Below are 27,496 nucleotides of genomic sequence, written 5' to 3' on the forward strand. Positions count from 1 at the left end.
TGTCTGTGTCCTTGCTGCTGTTTGCTGGGAGTGGTGGTGGTTGGCAGGAAAAAAAAAAAGATAAAGAAGAAAGGTTGCTTGTTGAGTGAATTATGAAAGAAAATCCAATAAGTATAGCTTTTGTCGACTTTCTGATATTTCTCTCCTGAAGGAAATGCTCCCGTAAATTGTCTCTGTCATTGAAACTCAATGCACTTTTGTCTTACCTGGAGGAGGCTGCAGGTGTAGCTCAAGATGACTGCGTGTGGTGAGGGAGGGCAAGGAGCGGGCCAGCAGGTAGGCGAAGGAACCCGGCGTGGGTCCCAGGTAACAAAGATGGTGCCCGAGGGCACGTGGGAAGGCAGACAACAATGACCCCTAAGACCGTCCGTTATGGGTCATAATTGTTTGCCCACCTTCACGGCAGGAAGGGATTCTGGGCTCTATGAACCGTCCATAGGAGCGATTATTGCTCGCGAGCGGACACCCTACCGCGTTGCCCCGCCCACCGTTTGTTTAGTAGAAAGGAAAGGTGCGAGAACGAAATTGGTAATGATAGGGTTTGGGCAATTATAGGTGTGAACTGTCAGCACCTTCCCGGCCCGAGTGATAAATGAGGCCCACCCAAGTAGAAGGGAGGCTGGGGGGAGACGGAAGGGAGGGCGGAGCGACGCGTGTAGTGGGGTAGAGTACTGCCGTAGAGTGCTGGTGTGTTGTGGTGGGTTGAGTCCTCGTCCTGAATCAGTCAATGGAAGGTGTTGGGATAGTGGCGCGTGCGTTGTGTTTTGTAGTATGAATTCCATTTGTTATTTTGGTGTGTTAGTGCATTTCTTGCATCGCGTGGAGTGTTTCAGGAGTGTTGCTGTGGAGTATAAGTGAGGGAAGGAGAGAAATTAATTATTAGATATTTCAGTTCGTCATGAAACTTTATTTGTTTGCGAAATAACCATGTATGTTATGTACATCAACAATAAACAACCTAACTGTATGAGACTGAGTTAATTTCCTCCCATTTTCAAGAGACAAGTCGATATATAGTTTTCTTTATATCTATAGTTAACTACTAAGTCTATAAAGCGTTGCAGCGGACACAGAAGAATGAGCCTAATACCTTCCGCGCGGGTGTGCCGGAGGCCTCTGGGCCTCTTACCAAAGGCCTAATATTGATTGGCATTAGCAAAAAGGAACACCGTTAACGCCCCTGGTAATATAAAAAAGGACATTTTTTTCCTTTTTCGCGTAGTATACAAACTCGTCCCCTACAAACGATAAATAGAAGCTGCCTCGAGCTTCCAAATATTTGTGAGGAAAATCGTTTCAGGACTTGTGGTGGAAGGAGACTTGCATTTGTTAAGTTTCAGCGTCGTGACACTCGTGGATCATTTGCACATGCGCTCTAGGGACTTAGGAGGCATAGCAGACTCCTGCGTCCTGATTTGCCAGCTTATCTGCTCCTCGAGGGTTGAGAGAAAATCCGATTCTCTGCGATTGATCTGCTCCGGTGCCGTGGTCTTGTGTCGAGTCCTGGCATCACCAACGCCCGGCAGGAGACGCTGCCTCTCGCACTCATCTTGTGATCCTCCTCCCTGCCACAGAGACCCAAAGCAGTGTGTATCAAAACAGGACAAACTAAAACATGCTAGATAGGAGAGTTAGTAACTTCACTAGTGTTGCAGAGACAGCCAGGCTCTCGGCTCCCAGTGGGCATGATTAGTGTGGTGGAGGGGCGACTGTAGGAGCCAGGGAGGAGCAGCTTCAGGATTCCTGCGTCATTATTGTTGCTTGTTTGGCTTCACTCCGCTCAGGTAGTGGAGTGGAAATAACACTGGTGAAGATTCTAAATATAGTAGCTGCACTCAAACGTTGTATATTTTCACAACAAAATCTTTTGGTCATCCGCTTCCAAGGTTTGTCAGGTTGTTTTGAAAGTCCAAAATAAGGAAAACCAGTACGATGGTGCCTAATACGACAGCACGACTAACAAGGACAGGCCACACATGATCCAGCCCCACCTCGACGTGTGAGAGAGGACGCAGGGTTGTGCATTCCAAGGTTTGAGCCACTGAGCTGGACCCAGAAATTCCTTGTCATTGTTCGCACCTCGCGCGATGGACAGACACTTGGCTTGGATTTTTTAAAACTATATTCACTATTTAGGGAAAATTTTTCTTTTGTAGCTTTTCCGGATGACCCTATATAACGAATGCCTGCTTAATCAGTCACCTGTTTGCCATTGGGTGTGGAGCAAATCAGATTGTGACTGATTACTTTTTGTTTAGTTGTTTACTTATTAGCGAAAAAAAACTCGTGTTTCATTCATCTGCATAATTCTCATGTATTTTCTGTGTGATTTGTATTTCCTGCAGGCACGCGTGTAATGTTAGCTTGGTTGGCGGGCAGGGTGGCACTCATGGGGCTGGGAAGGGAATGTTTGTGAAGGCAAGTAGAGTATGCACCAAAAATATTGATTCTCAGTCAGGGTATTCACTGCATTTTGATTATCTCGTGAAGAAGTCCGACTGGGAGAGGCAAGACCCGGAGCGTAGGAAACTGTTCATCATGGTGGATGACCAAGATAATTGAAATTTTTCGTTCATTTCAGCTATAAAAGACATAATTCACTCGCATAATATTTAGGTACGGTACTACAAGCTTTATCAAAAACCTATTCTAATAATGTGTATGTAAGTATATTTATTTGTAGAATCATACAAATTATGCTGTGTAGAGAAAGGTTTTGAGAGGATCAAGTTTCATAGAGCAGGTTGTCGCCTCGCCCCGGGAGCGGCGCAGACTGGGTGGCTGGGGCGTCCGACTACCGCAATAACGTTTTTGATTTCACAAGGAAGTTAACCGAAATAGACACTCACGTCATCCATGTCACGTTGGATGAGTTTTTTAACTTATGTATTTTGATAGCACTACATAGTCAGTTATAATAACATGTTTCTTCGTCACGAAATTGGACGAAAGTTTACACAAGTTCAGGACGAAAAAGAATAAATGACTAAAATAAATGCACGGTAACTGGTCCATTTCTGAGTCTTGCTTTGTTCCTGTGTCACCCACACGACACTTGATCAGAACAAAACGACTTAATATATCAGGCGATTGTATGTTTTAAATTTACATTATTGTTTCAAACCACACTTCCCTTCATTCCTCCCTTTGTCGGCCACTGAGGGTGAATGCCAGCCGAGGGTGAGGACGTGAGAACAACCTAGAGTCCTAACGTCTCCTTCAGCTCGCACCACCGCGCCCTTGAGCATTCGGGGAATGACAGCGGACGATAGAGAGGGAGAAATAGGATGCAGGGATGAATTAGGTAACAAAGAGAGACAGGAAATGAGTGAATCTTTGAAGAACGTGTAATAACAGTAATATAGGAGATGACTGGAAATGAAACGTGAATACTGGTGTAGGTAAGAAACATAGGTACTTGTTAACTACCTAAGAAGCGCGTGAGTAGTAAGGGTGACGGGAACGTAATGAATCGTGGCATGAAGGAGAGTGAGGCTGATTTTGTAAGTGCTAGGTAAGGAAAGTATAATGAATAACTTTTCTATTAATCGAACCTGAAGAGTCATGATTAAGATTACGTGAATGGAAGAGTGGAGTTGATTTGATGAGGATGATGGCAGAAGTGGAAAAAAAGGAGAGCACAAGTAAAAATGAGAAGAATAGGGAGAGATGGAAGGTAGCAGATGTGGAAATGAAGATCAAATGAATGGAGGATTAGGAGAATATAAGTGATGAGAGAGAGAGAGAGAGAGAGAGAGAGAGAGAGAGAGAGAGAGAGAGAGAGAGAGAGAGAGAGAGAGGGGTTGTAAGATATGAGTGCTAAGACATGTAAATAGGAAAAATAGAAGGATGAAATGTAAGAAGTGGAGATCTACAGAAATGCATCACATTCGTCCGTTGTTTTCACAGAGTTAATGAAAAATTGGAGCCGTCCCTCAGTGGCTGACGTACAGAGCAGTGACCTACAGTGCCTGCAACGTTCCATGACGCCTTGGCAGTTAGACAGGTTGCTAAGTTTCGTATTCACCTGCAGCTTACCCGTAGTTCAAACGTTCACCAACTTTGTAAGATTTTCCTTTAGAAGCTTCCCTTTAAATGGCATGAAACGATATTCTACTTTTCCTAAAATGAGTTTAAGAGTGACGTCACACTGTGATGTTATAATGCAGACCCTCAGCGGCCTCGTGTGTCCAGCACTGGCTCATCAGAGTCGATATGAAACAAGTGACAGTCGGTGAGGGGAAGTTCATGGCCTCTTGACTCCCTCTTATGAATTGTAGATCTGGACAGGATTTTGATTTGATATAATTAACATTTTTTTTTTAATAATCTTATCGTTGTCCCTTCCATGTAGTCAGCAGGTGGGCTGGAGGGTGGGGGGGTTTGCCCGGCTATAGCGGCGGTAGGCGAGTGACACGGAAAGCCCCGCCTAGTACTTCTTTCACATAGTCCAGGAGGTACAGATCAATAGGAAGCTTTTGAAGGCTGTCTGCTTTACAAGTGACCTCATTGTCCCTCGCTTGACAAATATGTAGAGCAAAATACTGTATTTTTATATACATTATTTGATTATGATTATCTTAAAAGTATGAGATAAAAAGATATCTTGGAGACTCACTACCATTATCAGGGGAACACCCGTACCAGCCACCACCAGCACTCCCATGCTCTCGCTCCCACGACTGAGTGCTTGAGGCGAATTATGAATTATTGACACATCTCTTTGTTTCTTTTTGTTTAAGGCCTCCTGACCTTGCACACGACTACGTTCCTCCTGCTCGATAAAAGTCACGCGTCAGCAACGAAGGAAAAAAACATGCTAACTCCATGATGTTTAAAAGTCTAACTAAAGTCGGCTGGCGGGGTTCGGGGGAGAGAATGGGCCGCCGCGCAGACCGACCTAGCAAACCCAGACAGCCTGTGTAGCTCCCGCAGCAAAGGACTTACTAGAACGTTGCTAAATAAAGACTGATCCAGCCCGGAAGCAGGAGCGTCAGGTGGGGAGGGAAAGGCTCCACCGCCATATTATAATATAATAATGATGGTGATAATAATAATAATAATAATAATAATAATAATAATAATAATAATAGCAATAATAATAATGATCATGATGATGATGTAATTGGTAAGAAGAAATTGTTTACAAAGCTGTCAACGAACTTGGACAATGCATAGTAAAGGCATGTTATATCAGTCACCACGAACAATGCCGCCTAGATAGCACGAAACCAAAGTGATTCAAATTAAGCGCACTATATTCCCATCACGTATATACAACTGGACAAGTAAATGCTTTGCAAAAAATGGCTGCTGTTGTCATCAGAGCGAAAACTATGAGCGGTATTACAACTGTAGTAAGAAACGATGTGCGTTATATTCGCTGCTTCTCTCAACAAGTAACATGACTGGCGATGAGTAGAGATGCACGGAACAAGGATGATCTTGCTATGAGAGCTGTGTGTGTGAGGAAGATGAGTGGAGGAGCCAGGCGGGCCGCTCCGAGGTATGCTCACGGCGGCTCCCTCGTCTCCCTGAATGTTTTTCTTTCGCTGCTTCGTCGATCCTCCATTCGGTCTCCGCTTCTTCTTCCCTCGTAGGCTCGTGGGTAAGGGTGGTGAGAGGGTTGCCGCCTTCCCAGAGCCTCCCGCGTCGACCCAGCCTCCAGGACCTGGGCCGCTGCGTAAATGGGATCCTCCGGGTCAGACGAACTGTCGTAAGTTGTGTGTCTTCGGACGCCATGTTGTTGTAGTGGTGGTGGTGGTTGCTGCTGCCGATGGCTTCCTGAGTAAGGACTGGTGTGATCCCTGGCAGCTTCTCGCTCGTACGGTCTCCTGTGCAGCTGTTGCCTAGTATCTTTCTGGAGTGATGACTCGCGCCTGTGCGGGGTCTCGTACGCCTCCCGTGATGGATGTCTCTCCCGGGGCCTCCGAGTTTGAGTCTCCACGTGTCCGCTGACTCCGTGATGCAACCCTCGCCGTCGCCTTATCGACAGCCTCTCCTCATCGGATTGTTTAAGCCGACTGTCCTCCTCTGTCTGCTCGTCACTCTCGCACCCTCTTCCCTTCATCTCTCTGCAGAATGTTTTCAGGTGAATGTGATCATAGGTGTCGTGTGGCAGTCTTTCGTCTCTTCGCTCTGGTGTTAGGGACTGTAGGAAAGCGTAGTTCCTCTCACTGTCACTCTTTGATTGTTGGTGAAGGGAGCGCAGCAGTGGGAGAGGCGTGGAACAGTACTCTCCCAGGGGATCGACTAAATCAGGCCTGTCAATCGCACCCTCGAATGAACAGTGGACTACTGGTCGTTGTTTCTGTAGAGTCGGGCCTTCTTCCGACTCTGTCCTGCGGTCCTGGCTTCCATCTCTTTTTCTCCTGCTGCTGTGCTTGCGTGGTGTGACAACCCGCTCCTCAACTTTCGGATAGAGTTTCTTTTCCTCTAGTGATTCTGTACTTTTCCTTGTTTCCAAGTAATCTTGTGACTTAGATCTTTGTCTCTTTTTCTTCCTCGGGGTCGTGGAAGAATCTCTCCTAGTGGTTTTAAGTCTCGTCTCATCTGGTCTTCGCTCTCTGCTCATCCTCCTTCCTGTCCTTGGAAACTCGCCTATATCTTCAACACGTCTAGACACATGAGGTGCCGCTGCATAAAGCTGCTTAGCGTCTCCCATCGTGTCTTCCAAAGATTTACTGTCCCACTCTTCACTCGAGCCCTCAGTCAGCGGGTGACGATCCCTGTGAGATGACTTGGACATTTGCCGGAGGAGTTCGTCTCGCTGAGTCTCTGCTTGCCGTAGTCTAACTCTGAGTTCTTTTTCAGAGTCCTGCCACAATTGCCACAAGTCAGCTTTGCTCACGTGACGCAGGAGATCAGAGTTGACCCTTTCTCGACCTGGGGATAAATTTGGCATTAAATGTTATTCATAGAGTTTTAAGGAACTTTAAATCTCTTGTCTTCACTGAACAAGATGATGAACTAAAGATTATAGACTCATGGTTTATTGAAAGTTGTTCTAATGCACGAATCTCTCTAAAATGAATAGTTTATTGCGTGCAGATAACGCTTTCCACGTAAAACACTTCTTATCTTAAGATTATTAATGTTATCTCTCTTTTGTGATGTACAACTGTAATCTGGTGAAAATTATCTATGTAAAATAAGAACGACGTCTTTTATAAACACAAACCATAACATTTCCAAGCATTAGAACAGTGTAAAAATGCTGCGGAATGGTTTTCACCAACGATTCCGCAACGCAACACACCTGGGGAGAGGGCCGCCACTAGCTGCAGTGAACCAGACGACTGGATTGCAGTTTGTTGCGACAGAGGGAGCAGACGAACACGTTCGTAACTTTTCTCGTCCAAGGAGTGTCTTGTCCGAGCCTCCAGGTCTTCCAAGGATCTCGTGGCGTGCCCCAGAATTTCTGGAACGTCTGCCTGTTGCATGATTCCAGGGGAAGGTATGGCCGTGGAGGGAGCGGTGGCTGGGCGAAGAGAGGGTGAAGGAAGATGACTGGTGGGAGGGTTAGGGACGCTGCCGCGATGACGCAGACCGTTTGCTGTCCCCGCCATGATCGGATAAGCACCCAGAGGGTTTTCCCTGGCACTGGCCACGGTACTGCAGGGGTAACAGGTACCATCAGCGGCTCTCCGTGCTATCCTAGCACTATCTTGCCGCTGGAGGCAATTTAGACAGCCACCAGATTCTTTTCGACGTGTGACTCCCCCTTCCTGAACCGAGCAAGTACACACACCGCACTCCCCGGCTGTGTCTTGCAATTTGTACGTCTGCGTGTCCTCTAATTGTTGATTAAAGGTGTTGGCCTCGAGTGCTTCTTCGGGGTCACTGACTTTTAAAATGAGTATCCCTGAGCTTGAATCCTCCTCTATCTCCACGTCCTCGTGGCCCATTTTGCTGGTGAGCTCCTCCACCAAGCCCAAGGGAACGGAACTGTTGACCACTATGATGCCCTCGGAGTCTTCATGGGGGTTAGGCCCGGGGAGGTAGTCTATGGTGATGGGCGCCTGGGTGGTGGCGGTGGTGGTGGTGGAGAAGGGTGACGGGGGAGCTGGAGTAGCCTCCGGGGGGTGTAATGGGGTTGGCTCGCCTCTTCTGGAATCCTCGGTGACCGTGGTGCTGGTAGCTGACGTGGGCGGAGGGATGACCTGCTCCGCTCTCTCCTCCTTTTGTACTCTGCGGATAGAAAGGTTAAGATTGAAGGGAAAGGAAAAATCCATGGTAACTGTGATGCCTAGTGTATTTTTTGCAGCGACAAAAATAACCATAAAGATACTAAATGTGTTAGAATAGATTTTAACTTTAAGAAACAATAGCATGTCCAAATATAATGAATCTTTAATATTTGTTCGCAGAGCAAGGTTCCAAATATAATAGGTAATTCTATCAGTTATCAGGTGGTGGTGAACGGAATGACAGTGACAGTGATGGGCTTTATGAGAGAGAGAGAGAGAGAGAGAGAGAGAGAGAGAGAGAGAGAGAGAGAGAGAGAGAGAGAGAGAGATTGTATCTTGGTAAAATAAGGGAAGAAAGGGGAGAGTTGATAGATAAATGAGTACCGTAGATCTAGGAATCGAATGTTAAGCATAAAGATGATAGTGGTTTCTGTGGCGGTGGTTGTGGTAGTGGCAGCAGTAATAGTAATGGTAGAGAGATGATAGTTCTTTTTATTGGTGATCTTGGTAAAATAAATGAAAGAATAATAAATAATAATTGATAAAAGTTTAACGATAAGCACTGAGACTCACCTCCTGATTTCCTGGATCATCTCGAAGAACTGCGCTTTACTCTTCCTCCTCCTCCTTTGCTCGTTCTCCTTCTGCAAGTTAGTAGTGTCTCGTTAGACGACTGTTGCAGTATAGAAACCTAAACTACTTATAGAATTATTCCTTCATGCAAAGATACTAACACTAATAAACAAGTCACTTCGTTTTGCTTTAACTTCCATGGCATTTTTAGTAAGAAATGTTTCCTTTTAATTTCCTAAGTGTAAAGATTTATTATAGAGGTAATTGTTTATTTTTGCGTTGTTTGGTTGTTTGCTGAAGGCGTCATAAACTCTAAAATGCTTGGAAGAAGATTCATGTAGGAAAGAGTCACGACGCAGGTGATAACAGCTAGTGGACTGAGTTGATTACTGAAAGTTTTGGGGGTCATTAATTTCTTCTGACTGGGCAGCGTCAGCACATGATGGATGATAATGGGCGTGGCTCATCGTATTAAGACAGTGTTCCAAGTGGTTCAAGTCTGAAGCATGTGTTTCCTCAATAAGTGGCTGTTCTGGCTTAGTTTTTGGTGATTTAAGAATGCTTTGCTTGATGTTGCACTCTTTCCCATCATAATAAATATTCTAGTTGTGTATATAAGCTTGAGAATTAGTGTAGCCTTCGAAGTTTTCGTGCTTGAACACAGAACTGTCTCTCGTGAATATCAGATGTAGTTATTGTTATGAAATGAGCAGCAACATTGAGTGAGACCCAAGTGGTTTGCCATCCATCTGTTCTTGAGCCACCCTGAAAGTCTCCCTTGCCACGACCATGAAAACTGTTTAGTTGCATCACACTGAAGAGGGGAGGTGTTCCGCCAAAACTTACCCTCTTGACGGACTTCTGGAACAGTCCCATGATCTGGCCGGTGCGGAGGCTGTTGGCGAGCTCCTTGGCCGAGTGGTGCGGTGAGACCAACTCTACGCAGTTGATGAACTTGTAGAGTTTCTATGGAGATGATAGATTGAAATAATAACCCTCTATGCCATTTGATGGTACCTTCTCTATGGAAATAGTTAGACAAACCTGCGTAACAGGCGATATGGAAACCATGAGAACAACACTAAAATACAGATTAGGAAAACAGCGTGACAGAATTCGTGAACACTTAAAAATTGATGTTTTACAAGCAATCATATGCACTGCCCTCATTGTAACATCATGTTCGTGAGATGACGCACCTGACTGAAGAACATGAGGTTTCTGTTCCGCCACACAGACTCTTTGGGTTTGGTCCTAAGTGTGGGCAGGGCGTAGCGGTACACGAGATGCTCCAGGAACAGTAGGAAGATACCAACCCCGATGCCGAGGGTGAGCATGAGAAACACGCCGCCCACCGTGCTGATTTCGAGAGCCTGCGGCTTGTACAAATCCGCGGAGATCCTGTTGAAGCAAGGCAGCTCCCCGTACCACTTGTGCTTGAGGTGGTCCAGGTGACCCGACGCCAAGTACCTCGCCAGAATAGTATTGATCTTCACCTGCCGGAAGAAGCGATTTTATTCAACAGGAAAAGATGAAAACACGACAAATAAAGATGAGAGTCGGCATGCGCTGGAACGAGATTTCGGAGCAAAGGGAGAAAATTACTGTCAGAATGGAATCATGAATATTCATAGATATTAATTTACAAAGTGGAAACATTACTATCATAAATTAAAAATATTCCGTTACGCCTCATTAACCGTCTTCTTGGTCACAGAACACTCGGCTGGAAAGTGTGTCAGGGCTTCCTCTCCACGCTGGCCCGAACATTCCCATCTCGTCAATTGTTCTTAAGAGACCCGTTGACGGTTTAATCCTGTACTGGTGACCTTCATATCGACCGCACCTCCCAGTCCCTGCCGTGCTCTTTACTTTTCATTATGATCTCCGTTTCATATAAAACAATGATTATTTTCTATTTTTTCTCATGAAGCTACTTATATAAGTAGAAAATATAGAAGCTAGCTGCCAAATGTAAATATGCAATGCTACAATTAACAGCAAATAGGAACGAGAAGCTGCGATACCTTTCGATGTTAGTGCTCTCTTTCTCTCTCTCTCTCTCTCTCTCTCTCTCTCTCTCTCTCTCTCTCTCTCTCTCTCTCTCTCTCTCTCTCTCTCTCTCTCTCTCTCTCTCTCTCTCTCTCTCTCTCTCTCTCTCTCTCTCTCTCTCTCTCTCTCTCTCCTCTTTCCTATGGTACAGACTGGGTGCATTGAGCCACCTCTCTGCCTCTGACACACACACACACACACACACACACACACACACACACACACACACACACACACACACACACACACACACACACACACACACACACACACACACACACACAAGTCGACCAAACACGTCTCCAGCGCGCCGCCTGTCATTGCGGCAGACGTCAGGGAAACTCTGAGTCTAAACCGAAGTTGGGTTTTGATGTGTTCGATACTCTATTCTCGGTGTATGAGAGAGAAGAGAGAGAGAGAGAGAGAGAGAGAGAGAGAGAGAGAGAGAGAGAGATCATATATACACTGCTGAAAAAAGTCATATGTCATTCATAGCTCAGTCTGATTTTATCTACTATTTATTTACATGTATCAATTTTGTTTACATATGTGTTGTGCGCTCGGCTGGCTGTATTTGACGCAGGTTCAGACAGAGAAGGGAAGGAGGCGGCAGGCGGGCAGCCTAGCAGGCGGGCGAGAGACTGAGGCAAACTTTCATGTGTTGCTTGAAGTGATGGCAGGAAGACAGAGGGATGAACGCGCGCGCGCGTGTGTGTGTGTGTGTGTGTGTGTGTGTGTGTGTGTGTGTGTGTGTGTGTGTGTGTGTGTGTGTGTGTGTGTGTGTGTGTGTGTGTGTGTGTGTGTGTGTGTGTGTGTGTGTGTGGTAGAAAATGTGAATTTTGAGATAATGGTTAAAAATAAATAAAGGTTGCTATAAGAGAGAGAGAGAGAGAGAGAGAGAGAGAGAGAGAGAGCGTGCGTCATCTCAATTCTTCCCCTGGCTTCCTGACGGGCCGAAGGAGCCATCCGGGCAATGGGGTGACGGTCGACACCCCAAACAGCCCCATTGTGGATCTGACGACCTCATAAAGCCCTATCCTTGACATGCCGCTAGACTTAACTTTCGTGAAAAAAAAAACAAAATAAAACACAGAACTTTAAAGGAGAAAAATGCGCTCGTGAAAAATCATTGAAAGGAAGAGAAAGTTGTGTTAGGTACGCACCAGATAATCCTTGTAGAGTAAGAGGAAGCGGCGCGTATTGGGTATCCGGGGAAGGGAAATCAGCGGAATATCAGATTCCCGTTAACGTTACTCGAGGAAACTTCGTGGTGCGTTAGGAAATTGCTACTTCTCTTGGTGGTGGTGATGGTGGTGGTGGTCTTTCAAGAATGACTTGTAGTGAGCGATTCTTTAAGGCGTGATTATCAGGTTAGCTTTGGTGTGTGTGTGTGTGTGTGTGTGTGTGTGTGTGTGTGTGTGTGTGTGTGTGTGTGTGTGTGTGTGTGTGTGTGTGTGTGTGTGTGTGTGTGTGCGCGGGGGTTGCTTTCATTACTTGTTGTGACAGGTTGTGGCAGTAAATTATCGATTTTTGTCAGCAGATTAATACCACAGCCTTATACTCGTACACTGTCGAGGCCATAAAGAACGAGGAGGTAAAAAAGAGCACAGCGAGTACTTGAGGGGATGGAGGAAGGGGAAGAGTAAAACGAGGAGGGAAAAGGTGAGGAGAGAGAGAGAGAGAGAGAGAGAGAGAGAGAGAGAGAGAGAGAGAGAGAGAGAGAGAGAGAGAATATTTAAAAGCTATATATATAAAAAAGAATGACAAAGAGAAAGAACTGGTACAGAGCCGTTGAATTCAGGCCTGTTTAGTGACCCGTGTCTGCCTTTCCACGTTGCGCTTCACGGGTGATTCAGGAAAGAGGCAAGCACCCGAGCAAACCCCGGGGAGTGGTGGGAGTGAAGCTTTTGTTTTTCACCTGGAAATTTTAGTGCTACACGTTTCCTCTATACAGCTGTAGCCTCGCCCTTGCTGGTTGTCATCGCCTGTACGTGTTTCTGCCATACGGCGATTCAGGTAGTAATTGTGTTATTGTATCCTCCCTTATAACTCATGAAAAAAACTCCGTACCTTGTTTTTTTTTCACGAGTATAGCGGCGAGACACTGTATCTTACCTCCAGCCAGTGTTACCTGTCAAACGAGCTCCGGCCAACGTTTAGGACCAGCGCTTTTGTAATGTTTTATTTGAGCTTATTTACTGACGTTCTCAGTGAAGGTGGAGGAGGAAGGGAACGATCTTGAGTCGCTAAGTTTACTGGGTAGTTCATGTCGCCAGCAGTCTTCCCTCCAGAGGCATATTTTCTGTATTCATGGAACGCAGATTTTAAGATACTTCACTACCCTTGGTGGGACGCTCTTTCCAAAATTATCGAGCCTCTACACTCCACTGCACCTCCCGCACTGAATTTATTTGCAAACGATGGCGTCTAAGGAGGAACATATTCTCTCTCTCTCTCTCTCTCTCTCTCTCTCTCTCTCTCTCTCTCTCTCTCTCTCTCTCTCTTTCTTTCTTTCTTTCTTTCTTTCTTTCTTTCTTTCTTTCTTTCTTTCTTTCTTTCTCTCTCTCTCTCTCTCTCTCTCTCTCTCTCTCTCTCTCTCTCTCTCTCTCTCTCTCTCTCTCTCTCTCTCTCTTTCTTTCTTCTTTCTTTCTTTCTTTCTTTCTTCTCTCTCTCTCTCTCTCTCTCTCTCTCTCTCTCTCTCTCTCTCTCTCTCTCTCTCTCTCTCTCTCTCTCTCTCTCTCTCTCTCTCTCTCTCAAGTCGAATTCCATAAGGCACTTTGATATAAGGAAGGTCAAGGTCGTAGGAAGCCAATGAAGAAGAGAGAACCCGGAGAATGAAATGGTTGAACGTTATGAGTGTCTGTTGAGTAATGAAAGAAGTCACCTCGACTCACTCTGGCCATACGTTCCTATACTTTATTGATGTCCCTTCCCCAATAAAAAATACGAAAAAGTATGTCTTGCCTCCGTCTGATATGATGTATGCTCTGACATTTCACGGTATTTCGCTACGGCAGGGAAGAAGGCGAGGGAGGGTGCATGGGGAAGAGGAAGGTCAGGTGAGGGAGAGTAGAGAGGAGGAACATTGTGCCGCACCAGTAGCAACATCCAGTATGTTGTTGACCTTCACTTTTTTTTTTTTTTCCTGTAGTGGTGGTGATGGGGGTGGTAGTGGTGGTGGTGGTTGGCGTGTTTTTCATGAAGTGTGTGTGTGTGTGTGTGTGTGTGTGTGTGTGTGTGTGTGTGTGTGTGTGTGTGTGTGTGTTTTAGTGGGAGGTGAGTGGGTGGGTGCGCAGGTATGTGTGTGTGTATTTGTGTGGGAGGTGAATGGGTGGGGTGCGCAGGTGAGAGAGAGAGAGAGAGAGAGAGAGAGAGAGAGAGAGAGAGAGAGAGAGAGAGAGAGAGAGAGAGAGAGGAAATTGACGGAAGCTCGAAAATAATAAAACATATCTCTTGCTCCACTGCACAAAATGTTAACAAGTACATGAAAAAAAAATGATAATGCAATTCTAAGCCAGGGTAATGTTCAGAGGTGGCTCTAGAAATAAGTCTTCCTTCCTTCCTTCTTCCTTCCTTCCTTCCTTCTTCTTCTTCCTTCCTTCCTTCCTTCCTTCCTTCTTCCTTCTTAGTAACTAAATATATAAACAAAACCGTTCGTCGAAAGCAGCGAAAGAGTTAAAGTGTACCCCAGCTGGTAAACACGACATAATGACCACGTTGTATGCAAACTACCCGACTTCTTGTTTACTCTCTCTCTCTCTCTGGAAACAAGTAAGGAACACACGACGTCTACAGTAAAACAAGGACACAAGGCGACGCTCATTACTCTCCCCTTGTACTCTTATATAACACACACGAGCACGGAAAGAAAAACAACAGCAGCTTACATTACGAGCATAAGAGTTCTCATAGTAGTTAGAGTATTTTTACCCCAAACTTGGCTTTCACCGCCATCGAGTCTGTAATGACCTGCCAACACTGAACAAAGGAAACCCGAGATACAACAATAGGACGCTCAGGGATATCTGTTTCTGTGTTATTTCTGCATCACTTGAGCATCAACTGTCACAAAAGATCAATCTCCAGACCAAGCTAGGTAGAAAGAAGAATGGGAGCAGGAGGAGAAGGAAGAGGAGGAGGAGGAGAAGGAGGAGGAAAATGGCAAAGAAGAAGGAAAGAATGTTTGGTGAAGAAGACAAATCCAACAGTAACAAAACATTACCCAAAGACACCACTGTCAAAAATAGAAACTGCAAAGAGAAATAAGAGGGAAGATGGAGAAAAAAGGAAGAGACGAGGAGTAAAAGTCAAAATAAACCGAAAGCAGGGATCAGGCAAAAAAAAAAAAAAAAAAAAAAAAAAAAAAAAGGAAAGAGAGAAAAAGAAAACGAAACACAATGAAGAACGGAGAGGAAGGAATTTATTTTTGAATGTTTAGGATCAATTAAGGAATAGGAGGATGAAGAAGGGGAAAAAGAGGAGGAGGAGGAGGAGGAGGAGGAGGAGGAGGAAGAAGAGGAGGAGGAGGAAGAGGAGGAGGACAAGAATTACATGCAGGTGAGTGGGTACGGAAGCCCATTGTAAACTTGCATCTTTGGTCCATAAAATTCAGGTTATCAGTTGTTTAGCGGTGAGAGAAAGGGAGGGAGGTAAACAGGAACGATGTAATGTATCAAGCGAACCACTGAGCTGGAAGATACTACTTGGGAGAGAGGGAGAGAGAGAGAGAGAGAGAGAGAGAGAGAGAGAGAGAGAGAGAGAGAGAGAGAGAGAGAGAGAGAGAGACGTTCTTAACTCTCTAATCGACGTTAATTTAGTTTATGCTCTGTAATTTGCCTTCATTTACTGATCTGCCGCGTCTTCTTCTCCTCCTCCTCCTTCTCCTCCTCCTCCTCCTCCACATCCACGTATGTCAAGGATGAAGCGTTTTAACCCTACGCCAGATATTAACAAGTCTGCAGGGAGAGTAATTAGTGTCGTGAGGTATTTTGTGCCTTGATTTGGCTGTCAGATTAACCTATTTGACGAAACAGCTAATTACTATTATTTTCATTTGCAGTAGTAGTAATTAGTAGTAGTAGTAGTAGTAGTAGTAGTAGTAGTAGCAGTAGCAGTAGTAGTAGTAGTAGTAGTAGTAGTAGTAGTAGTAGTAGTAGTAGTAGTAGTAGTAGTAGTAGTAGTAGCAGCAGCAGCAGCAGCAGCAGCAGCAGTAGTAGTAGTAGTAGTAGTAGTAGTAGTAGTAGTAGTAGTAGTAGTGGTGGTGGTGGTGGTGGTGGTGGTGGTGGTGGTGGTGGAGGTAGTGGTGGTAGCAGTAGTAGTAGTAGTAGTAGTAGTAGTAGTAGTAGCAGTAGTAGTAGATGGTGGTGGTAGATATATACATAATGTAAAACGGTATGTCATTATCATTATCTCTTTTGGTAATGGTTGTGGTAGTTAGTAATAGTAATATTATTTTGTTGTGACTTTACGATGCACATAACATAAAGCCTTATGAGTGATGTTACGTGCAATATCAAGCAAAACGCCAGTGTTCCTCTCTTTCCCAGCACTAACTGTCCACTCGAACCGCTTACAAGGCTTGGCTGGCGTGAACCGAGGCGCTCTCCTCTCCCCTTGGCGTTATGATGCTGGGCAGGTCCGCCGCGCTCATCTGGATGTGTTCCGGTCGATAGGTCGATAATGGTAGAACGCGCCGTACTGTTCCTTAAGTTACTCCATTATCGTGTTAATGAGGTGCGGCGTGATTCACTTTCCCAATTTTTATTGTTTACGGTGTCAAATTTTCGCCCACTGCTGGGAATTGCACATGTATTACTGCGGGCGATTGTGTTATTCGTAATTTGAGTATTTGACGTGCAGCCGCGGCAGGTATTGTGCGAGGGAAGGACTTGATTGCTTACAGAGGGATGAAGCAAGAGGTGCGAAGTACTTGTATCTGGCGGCAACAACCAGCAACTGAGGATATTCAGAGAGTAATTATCAGTCTCTTACTTCCCCTTGTGCGAGTTTCACACGTGCGTGCTTGACGTGTATTGATGCTTGCTTTCCTGAGACGTATGTGTTACTGCTGATGGACTTGATACTCGTGGAATAAATGACCTTGTTCTGAAACGTTTTTTTTTCGATAATTAATTTCAAAGGCCTATGTACATAGTTGGTTTACCGGGTTCTTATATATTTCTTTTGTTAATAATGTAGGAATCTTATTGATCTCTCACTAGAACCATAAAAACACCTTAAAATTATGTAACCTCAACTAGTGTCTTTTGAAAGTAGTGAAAATGCTGCGCAGAATATGGCACAAAGTAATTGTAAATGGTTGCGACGAATGTACCTGGACATGACTAAAATGTATAAGGAACTTAAAATCTGTCCTCGCAAAGTTTTAGCGTTAGAGGGAAACCAAAGCACACTTACCCTGAGGGGGAAGCCCTTTCCCATGGAGATGGCGAAGGTGTCTGACACAAGATCCTCTCCGTGTCGGGCCAGGGTGCAGCCAGGGTCGTTGGCTCGTAGGTAATCCAGCACTGCCGAGTCACCCACCATCAAGTCCAACGTGCCCGACCTGCCGAGGCAAGGCGAGTGTCAAGGAGAGGATATAAACCAGAGTTACTCGTCACATTTTAAACACGTGGTTTCTGTGGAGGAAAAGTAGACGTTGAGACAGAACGAAAGATGAATTATTGTCATTGCTAATTCATATACAATATGTCGGTACTCTTTGATCCTCAGATTAGTTTATATGTAGACTGCAAACCTCCCCATTTTCTTTTATATGTGATACTCTCTTAAACATAGAAATTATGGTCTTAGTAATCATTTACTTTTACAATCTCTCTCCTTCATTTACTCATAAAAAATATTCTGAATGGTACAAGTTGCCACAAACCCATGGTGGTAGATGAAAGTAAATACCCTGCAGCGTACCAAACGCGAGGCAGAAAAACATTGACTCTGCCTTGCGAGGGAGAACGTGAGGTGCAGAGGTGCATTGCAAAATGAAGCTTTCTCAAACTGCAATTACGTGGAAAATAAATTAAAGGTGACAGTCCACCAACAAAAAGAGTGAAGATAATTCAATGGGAGGAGAGGGAAGGGAGGGACATGAGAGAGAGAGAGAGAGAGAGAGAGAGAGAGAGAGAGAGAGAGAGAGAAAAAAAAAATAACCAGACAATAAAAAGCGAGTAAGACAACGAAAATAGGAACAAGAGTATCGGTTCAAAACACTTCATAAATCAACTATTTCAAAAGCTATAAAAATAATAAAAAAACAGTCAGGAGAATACAAACGTATGGACACGAGACAGATGACAAATAGGTGTTGACTTCGACAATCTGACAGGCTGAGTGACAGACTGACAGGAAGACTGATAAACATAAAGGCAAACTGACTGACACAAAAACATGGGAGAGATTTCAGATGTACTCAGATAAAACAGATGGTTAACGTGAACACACACACACACACACACACACACACACACACACACACACACACACACACACACACACACACACACACACACACACGTCGCATAGTGTAGTTGGTTAACACATTTAGTTAGCACACTCGGCTCACAACCGAGAAGGCGCGGGTTCGAGTCCCGGGAAGCGGCGAGGCAAATGTACGAGCCTCTTAATGTGTAGCCCCTGTTCACCTAGCAGCAAGTAGGTACGGGATGTAACTCGAGGGGTTGTGGCCTCGCTGTCCCGGTGTGTGGAGTGTGTTGTGGTCTCAGTCCTACCCGAAGATCGGTCCATGAGCTCTGAGCTCTCTCCGTAATGGGGAAGGCTGTCTGGGTGACCAGCAGACGACCATGGTGAATTACACACACACACACACACACACACACACACACACACACACACACACACACACACACACACACACACACACACACACACACACACACACACACACACACACACACACACACACACACACACACACACACACACACACACACACACACACACACACACACACACACACACACACACACACACACATACGTAGGCATTCAAAGAGAATCAACAATACAAACATGTACAATAAAACAAGGAGAACAAAGTCATGTTATCAAAAGAATGTGCAAATTATAAGTCAAGAATTATAGTTTTAACTCCACGTTATTAAACGAATGCGCAAATTATCACAATTAGGAATTATAGTTTTAGATTTTCATTGTATGCCAAGGAATTTTTATATGCGGTTGAAGGCTGACTTGCAGGAAAACTTGTATAAAGAGGAATAAAAGTTTGAATTGTAGCAGTACTTATTTTCATGGAGGCAATAGAAGGCTTGTAATATTTCTGAATGAAAAAGTAATATGAATGAAAAAAAGAGTTGGGAGGAAGGGAAGGAACAATGGAGGAGGCGGAGAGAAAGGAAAGGGAAGGAGGGAAAGACAGAGGGAGTTAGAGAATAAAGGAAGCAGTTAAGCAAGAAAAAATGATAGAGAAAGAAGAATGGTGGAAAGAAAGGAAGGAGAGAAGGAGAGAATGTATATGCTTGAATACTAAATGCGTTACAGCGCGAATTAGTCAGTGAGGAAGGAGAATTGGAGGGAAGAGAAAGAATGGAAAGATCAACTCATCCCTATTATGGATTTGTTGATTGCAGAGGACAACGAGATCATTGTTTTTTTTATACTGATTGCCGTCTCTTTGTTATTGTTGGTGGTGGTTGTGGTGGTGGTGTTATTTTGGTCGTTGTTATAGGGTTATTTCTGTTGCCAAGAATGTTAATGATCTGGCTAATGATGTCGCTTTAAATGCATCTTGACCTTCAGAGCAAGTGGATATAAACTGTTGCAAAATTTTTAGCATACATCCTTCCTTACATTTTATCAAGAATGTACGTAAAGGGTGGAAATCTGGCGTTCATTAGCTTGGTTTCCTCCTCTTTCTCCTTCGTTATCATTAATTTTAGGTAATATTTTTCTTCTCCTCCTCCCTGTTATCTTTTCTATAACCAGTCGTTTCCTTTTCATCTCATGCTTTTGGAATTACTGTCTTTATTTCATTCAGTAATAGGGTGGTCTAGTTTAGTATGGAAATGTGAATATCTATAAAAGTATATCTGGCGAGCAGGGGAGAGCAGAGGTTGCTGTTCAGTCTCCCCTTCGTTTTGATCATTCGTTCACTAGTTTTCATCTCAGCCCTTCCCTGTTATTTTTCTCATATCTTCACCACTCCATTAAATCATTCAGTCCTTCACCTATCATTCCTGCACACGTTTATATTTTTCTCTCTCACTTTTCATAGTCGTATTTATTCCTTTACTCAAACACTCCCTCCATTCATCAACCCTTCATCTCTCCTTTACCCTTTTCCCCTCTAAACAAAACCACCGGCCAGACATTCTTCCATCGCCTGTCACCCACGAAATCCTGCTGTTTTTTCATCCCCTCGCATGGTCGCTGCGGGCTTTTAAATCCATGCTTCCCTCCCGTAAAAAAGAAGCTTTATTCTTACGCAGGAGTGGAAGTGAGGAGAGTAATCGATGATCAGTAAGAGGGACGTATAGAGTTTGAGGTTACTTTGCTCTTTTGTGTTCTCTCTCTCTCTCTCTCTCTCTCTCTCTCTCTCTCTCTCTCTCTCTCTCTCTCTCTCTCTCTCTCTCTCTCTCTCTCTCAATTTTCCTTAACCTTCTTTTCCTCAAATTTACTGATTCCTTGCTATCCAAGTCATGATATGTATACTGCATAGAAAAAATGGCCCTAAAACCCCATTAGTTACTTGACCACACTTGGATTTTAGTTTTCTCTTTGTCCTTACATAGTATGGTTCTGATTCTTAACAGATGACCATATCAGTGAAAAGATTTGAATTTTTACACTTCCTTCTGCGATATGCACTTATTAGAAGAGAGAAAAAAAAAATGAAGAAAAGCAATAGATTTTACAATTTCCAGCCAGTATAACGTTTGGAGGTAGCAGAGGAATGAGAAGAAATGTCCAAGTGGTGTTAGTGACTCATGAAAGACGTAATAAATAATAGTGAGTGGTTTATCCTCTTCAATACTGGGATACCTTTTACCTTGAGATTTGTGTACGATTAGATCATTTTATTAACATTAGGAAGGGTGTATGAAGTTAAAAGATTAATGGTCACAATCTTCATTATTTTAATCCCAACATGAGTTTCTGAAGCTGTATAAAATCACCAAACGGTAAGCAGAATGAGTATGAAAACGCGTCATAGCACCGAAGGGGTTAAAATAACTATATTGCTCTGCCGGAATAGTTTTCACATCCACGAGTCTAGAATCCCCTTCCCACCTAAAAATAAACAAATGAAATAAATAGAATAATAATGATAAGAAACCCCCATTAATGTAGATCCAGAATATAAGCCTAACTTGAGCATTCTGGGTGGAGAGAGTGAGCGCAGCAGCGGAACCTTTGGAGGGACAGGGTGAGAAAAGAGGCTCATCACTGCGCCACTCAAGGGACGCTCTTGTGGAGGGTGTGGGGGAAGAGTTTCATAGTGACTAATGACTCTCACTGATCCTCGTTATAACACCGTAATATCCGCTCACTGCCCCTCTTGTATTTACTTTTAACACTCTGCACATATTTCGTGCTTTTTTTCTTTTCTCTTCAGTCTTTTTTCTCTCTTTTTTCATCATGGTTTCTATTTCTTTCTTGGATTTTCCTCCCGTCCGCTTTGCTTATCTGTTTTCTTGCCTGTTTTTTTTTTCGGTCAGGGGGGAAGCGGGTTCTTTAATATCTCTTTCTCTTAAAAGTAATTCTCACAAATTTACTCTTTTTGTTTCTGTTCCTACTACTCTTTCCCTATCTGTTCTTTCCTGGTCGTCTTCCTTGGCTATTTTACTTATCCACAATAAGTTTTTCGTTAGGTTGATTTTTTCTTTCTTGATCGATTCCTTCGCATCCGTTTATTTTTTCCACACTCATAATTCCCCCACTTAGTTTTTGTTACTTCTGTACAAGTTTTTTTTCATGTAATTTTCTTCCTTTTACTTTTTACTATATTTCAAACTTATCCTTTACGTTTCTTTCTTGTGTTTCTCCTGATCTTTCTTTACCCTATCTTCTTTATACCACTTTTCTACCTACTTGTCAACTTTAACAATTCTTGGCCATCTGAACCCTTTCCTCTGCACCAGACGTTTGAGAGGTTGCTTCCTATTTCTCTGTTAAGGGAAGAATAATCATATGAGATTAACTAAGATGTACCGAAAAAGCTGAAACTTGCGTAACCACTTTTATGTTCAACGGAAGAGGAGCAATAAATTCTTATCTTAATGATGTACTCGGGAGGAAAGATTAAGTGAGATTATTAAAGGTTAAACTCTCAGGGTGTTGATTAATGATACGTAACATAATACCCAAGCGTAAACACTGATCCTGAGGTGATAGGTATATGAATCACGGGGTTAGGCAAGAGGAATAAGAAGAATAAAAAGAGAAGTTGCTTTTCTCTTTAACCGTCTCAGTTTGTAGAGTTCTTACTTTTCTTCTTCTTATTTCCTACTTTCCTCTCTTAAATCATCTGTTCCTCTCCTATTCCTCTGTTCAGTTCTATCAAATCACTATCTATTATTCTCTCCTTTCATTTCCTCAATTTATTGCCCTCAAATCCCCGCCCTCTATCTTCCTTTATATCTTTCTTTTCTCTTTTTCCAGTACACAAAACCACCTTCTACCATTCCCTATTATTTCTCTTATTTACCATTCCTTTGCTATTCCGTTTTTTCTCTCGATTCCCTCCTCTTATGTTCTTATCTATCATATAATTGCTCTTCGGGTGTCAATTTCACAACTTCTGCAATTAGTCTGGCTTTGAGGGAGAGACAGAGCTCCTTCAACGCCTTCTGTGTGTATCTTGTTTTTGTCGCGCTGAGGGTGGGGGGATAGAAATCAATGGCTTCTTTAGAGCGAAACAAAAAAGGGGTATGGATTGTCTTTCCCTTGATGTCGAGCTTAAGAGAGAGAGAGAGAGAGAGAGAGAGAGAGAGAGAGAGAGAGAGAGAGAGAGAGAGAGAGAGAATCACAACTCATATCTACCCAATACAACTTTTTTTTCTCACCCTCGTATAACTCTTTGTTCACTTCCAGTCATCTTAATTCCCTTCTCAGCCTGCCCTTCCTGCCGTCCCTTCTTTCTTGTCCGAGGCTTTTTGTCCTTCCCTGGCTCCCTCTTTGTATCACCTCGGCCTTTTTGGTAGAGCCGAGACAAAGCTCGGGAGACAAATGATGAAGAAACGCCTCAAAGGTTACGTGACACTGGAGTTATTTGTTCCGGTTTATCTACAGTGTTCGTTTCATCCTCGCCTTGGTGAGAGAGAGAGAGAGAGAGAGAGAGAGAGAGAGAGAGAGAGAGAGAGAGAGAGAGAGAGAGAGAGAGAGAGAAGGGATAGTAGTATTGATAATTATGTATATTCTACTTTTCTTTCGATTTTGTTTCCTTGAGTGACGCCATGTAAAGGATACGATATGTAGAATCTTTTTCGAACATGAAGTTTAAGTTTGGTGGTGACAGAAGCACTAATGAAGGATTAGATAGGTGTATGGATGGGGATGACAGATAGAAATAGGTGTGCGTATGTTTGATAGGAGGACTCTCACTTCTAGGTTTGGTGGTTTCTTACAGCTCTCCTTGTTTTCTTTTTTTTTCTGAGGAGAGAGATAAAAGACGAAGGAGAAGAAGCAAAAGAAGAAGAGAATAAGGAAAGCAGAAGCAATTAAGAATAAAAAGAAAGAACAATAACTTCATATATAACAACAACAATAACACCCCCACCAACAACAAAAACAGCAACCACAACTAAAAATCGGGAAATGTTTACCAGACAAAATTTAAGCCTAAGCTGTTTATATTGGCCTTTATTTATTTATTTATTTATTTGCTTCTTTAATGTTGTTTTATGCATATGCTGAATTTGTATATATTTTTGAGGCTGATATTTGACCTGGATGCTGGCAAATAACTTTTACTATTTGTAGAGGAAACTTCTGTTACAAAATGAGTTTTATTGAAAGCTAATGTTTTGATAATTTTCATCATCTCTGTATCATCACCGTCTCAATTATTGTTAGAGAGAGAGAGAGAGAGAGAGAGAGAGAGAGAGAGAGAGAGAGAGAGAGAGAGAGAGGGAGAGGGAGAGAGCAACCAACCTACCTACAAAAGACAGAGCAAAATCCTGAGCTCTCAACACACATGCTTTCCTCAGTGAACGTTTTCTGAGCTTAACGATACTTCCTCTTACTCCTCTTACGTCCCTTTCCCGGCAGAACCATAGCAATAGACTCATAATTTCAAGGTCTTTATAGTCAACCTCGAGGCAAGCTGAATAAATGTTAAGAATACGTGAGCTATTACTGGAAATTAAATATGTATGTTTTTTTTCTTCTTTTTGCCTATGTTTGCGAAAGATTGAGCTCTAAGGCAGTAGTGGAGGTGGAACAGCGAGGAGGAGTGTGCACAGCGCAGGAGCCTGATGTGCAGATGTGAATATTTTATGTTTCATGAGTGGGGAAGCAAATGTCAATACACCCAACTTGCCTAACGATCGTGTTAATAACTAATTTGAAAAATGCAGAATTTTTTTTTTTGTAATATGGTGTACTTTACTAGATAATGGTAGTGTATTTACACTTAATTGTTCAAAACAAATTTTCTTTAATCTGCTGTCAGTTTTATATAAAAGAGCGAAAGAATACTAAGAATATATATATATGTTTTACTGATTTTTCAGTAAATATTGTCATAGATTTCAGAGGACAAAGATAATGCCATAAATAATCTAGCAAAAAAAGTGCAAAAACCATATGATATCTGTGCCCAAAAGTCTAGAAAAGAATATTAAAAGAACAAATGTAATAAATCTCTGCTTTTTTTGTTTGATTTTTTGTTTATCTATCGACGACAGATTTATGTGCGGGAATAGCAGTACAGCATAGCATTATCCATCTTTATCTTACTATTTCAATCATTGCATTAAATCCACGTAGACAAAATCAGGGCTTTAAAATCAGCAAGTTGATTATTTCAAGCTTACACAGGAAGCACTGCATGTATATTGTAGAAAAATCAAGCTAGATAAAATAAATGGTGAATATCTGCACGAACTGTGTTTATTTGGGAGGCTGAAAATTGATATCTTTTTCTGACGAGCGGCAAGAGTCTCGCGGCAATCAGCAGAGACCTCATGTGCCGGGTAATGGATGTCCAAAAGCTCAAAACTCTAATTTTAAACGCACTTTTTGTCACGTGGCGCTTTCATCATGTCACCGTTTTATTTTCATGTCGTTTCGTTTTAGCGGTAGACAACATCAGCTCTGGAAATGAAACTCCGGCACATCATAGTAACACAACACGACGCGTGCCAACCTCGATTACTAGCGAACCTATACCACACCACATGACAGCTGCGAAAATAAATAACATTAAACGTTTTGTATGCGACGTGGGCACTTTGTTCTGCCGAGTAGTGGCTTGCCATGCTGAATAACGCGAAGTGGGACTAAAGCAGTGTTAATGCAGCCTGATATTGGAATATGTACCACTACCAATATCCCTCCTTACCACCACCACCACCGCCATCACCTCCACCACCACCAACACCACTACCACCACCACCATCATTTCCACCTCCACCACCTCCCAGCAACATTAACAAACACGATCGATCTTGAAGGACAATTTTTCCCCGTCAGGAATTGAATCGCATCGGAGTCTTGCAGCATCCGTCTTGCCGTCCCTGGGTGTGCCGGGCGGGGAATGGGGCGGAAGGACGGAAGGGCGGGAAAAACGAAACGCTGGACGGAACTGAGATGAAAGAGAGCGAGAAGGAGGAGTGGGAAAAAATGGCCCACTATATATTGGAAACGAGAGGGAATATGGTTACTAGGAGAGTCCATTGGAGTGACTATTGGTTTTGGATTACATGGGCCGATTCTTTAGAGAACCAGCGTGTATGTCGAGACGAGACTGATTTGAAGACTCCTGTTCTTGTGATAAACGACAATAGCCGAGGACTTGGCACGATGATGAGAGGTAATACAAGTGACACCAATGCGTGAAATTTCCATATCCACTTTTTCACATACATTATCATCATTATAGTAACAGAAGAAGATAAGGGGCGGTGTATGAAGTCACCAAACCTACACATGGCAGGCCCTACTTGAAACATACTTACTTGTTAAAGCTTACCGTCCTTATCCATAAATTCATCTCATCTTTTATTGCTCCCCAATGACTCAGCGATCATAAGTTAACCGTTGAATCATCAATATCACCAATTATCACATGGTAGATTTGTTAAGCTTTGATGTTAGCGCATTCTACTATTCAAACACCATTACTATTAGTTTTAACGTAACACTAAATCAATGCCGTGATTGTCGCTCTTGCATTGCCTTTTCCATTAGAAATAATAGAGTATGTCATAAAGGAGAGAAAAGCTTTAGACTGCACATAAGGATATCATATTTTTAGCTTTATGGAATGTATCGAGAAATAATGCGAAGTTTTCCCGTGTGCTTGGGTTGCTAAAGAATTCTCTCTCTCTCTCTCTCTCTCTCTCTCTCTCTCTCTCTCTCTCTCTCTCTCTCTCTCTCTCTCTCTCTCTCTCTCTCTCTCTCTCTCTCTCTATATATATATATATATATATATATATATATATATATATATATATATATCTGTTTGTCTGTCTGTCTGTCTGTCTGTCTATCTATCTATCTATATCTATATATCTACCTATCTGTCTATCTTCTTAGATAGATAGATAGATAGATAGATAGAGATAGATAGATAGATAGATAGATAGATAGATAGATAGATAGAGAGAGAGAGAGAGAGAGAGAGAGAGAGAGAGAGAGAGAGAGAGAGAGAGAGAGAGAGAGAGAGAGAGATTAGAGAAGCTTACGTTGCCTTAATACACTTTACACACTTGTTGTTGAAACGGAGAGAAAGGGATTGCAACAGTATTTTAAAGGTGTAAAGGGACTGGAGGGAGTTCTAGATTTTCCAGCCAAGGGAAGGCTATGGGAGAACATAGCGTGAACTCGAATTAAGGAACACAATGCTGGGAAGTTATAAGGCAAGTCAGGTGCTGGAATAGTAGCTAGTAGTAGATGAGCGTGATTGTGGGCAACACTTGTGTGTGTAAAAATGAAGTCAAGTAGTTAGATTGTTAATTCTAATCCTGTATGTTATAGCTAGACAATCACAGTACAACCTTCATTCATCTTTTTTTTTCATTTATACCATGTGGGCTTTTCACGGGAATTTATGGGCTAAAGGGGATACTCTTTGGGGTACCTTCTATCTCAAAGCTTTTTGTTATTATTATCATCTTAGTTTTTATTATTATTATTTTTATTTTTATTTTTTTATTACTGTTATCATTAATACTGTTATCATTAATACTGTTGTTATTCTTCTTATTATTATTATTGTTATTGCTGTTGCTATTAGTGTTATTATTTTTATTACTATTATTATTATTATTGTTATTATCACATTATTTTCATTCTGTTCTTTTATTTTATTTTTCTAATATCATTTATATGTAATCCCAAAATCTTTACATATACATTTTGTATACTATTGTGTACTTATCAATATTCATGGATTATCTTCTACATGCCTTAAAAGCTTTGCTTACAAATAGGCTAGCCATTAAGTTATTGCCAAATGTTCTATTT

General features: G+C 42.8%; 1 protein-coding gene across 1 annotated transcript in view; it reads right to left on the minus strand.

Annotated features, from left to right (window-relative positions):
* Nucleotides 1-879: 879 nt before the first annotated feature.
* The window catches only part of LOC123519070, a 326,293-nt gene continuing 299,676 nt past the window's right edge, over nt 880-27,496 (minus strand). Inside the window, exons 10-15 of the mRNA XM_045280247.1 lie at nt 17,232-17,379; nt 9,962-10,258; nt 9,609-9,728; nt 8,763-8,833; nt 7,259-8,190; nt 880-6,885 (exon numbers count right to left, since the gene is read on the minus strand). Coding sequence (XP_045136182.1) covers nt 5,513-6,885; nt 7,259-8,190; nt 8,763-8,833; nt 9,609-9,728; nt 9,962-10,258; nt 17,232-17,379 — 2,941 coding nt within the window. The 3' untranslated portion in view covers nt 880-5,512. The remainder of the gene's footprint in view (nt 6,886-7,258; nt 8,191-8,762; nt 8,834-9,608; nt 9,729-9,961; nt 10,259-17,231; nt 17,380-27,496) is intronic.

This window comes from Portunus trituberculatus, chromosome 44 (genome assembly GCF_017591435.1).
Source record: "Portunus trituberculatus isolate SZX2019 chromosome 44, ASM1759143v1, whole genome shotgun sequence".
Lineage (NCBI taxonomy): Eukaryota > Metazoa > Arthropoda > Malacostraca > Decapoda > Portunidae > Portunus > Portunus trituberculatus.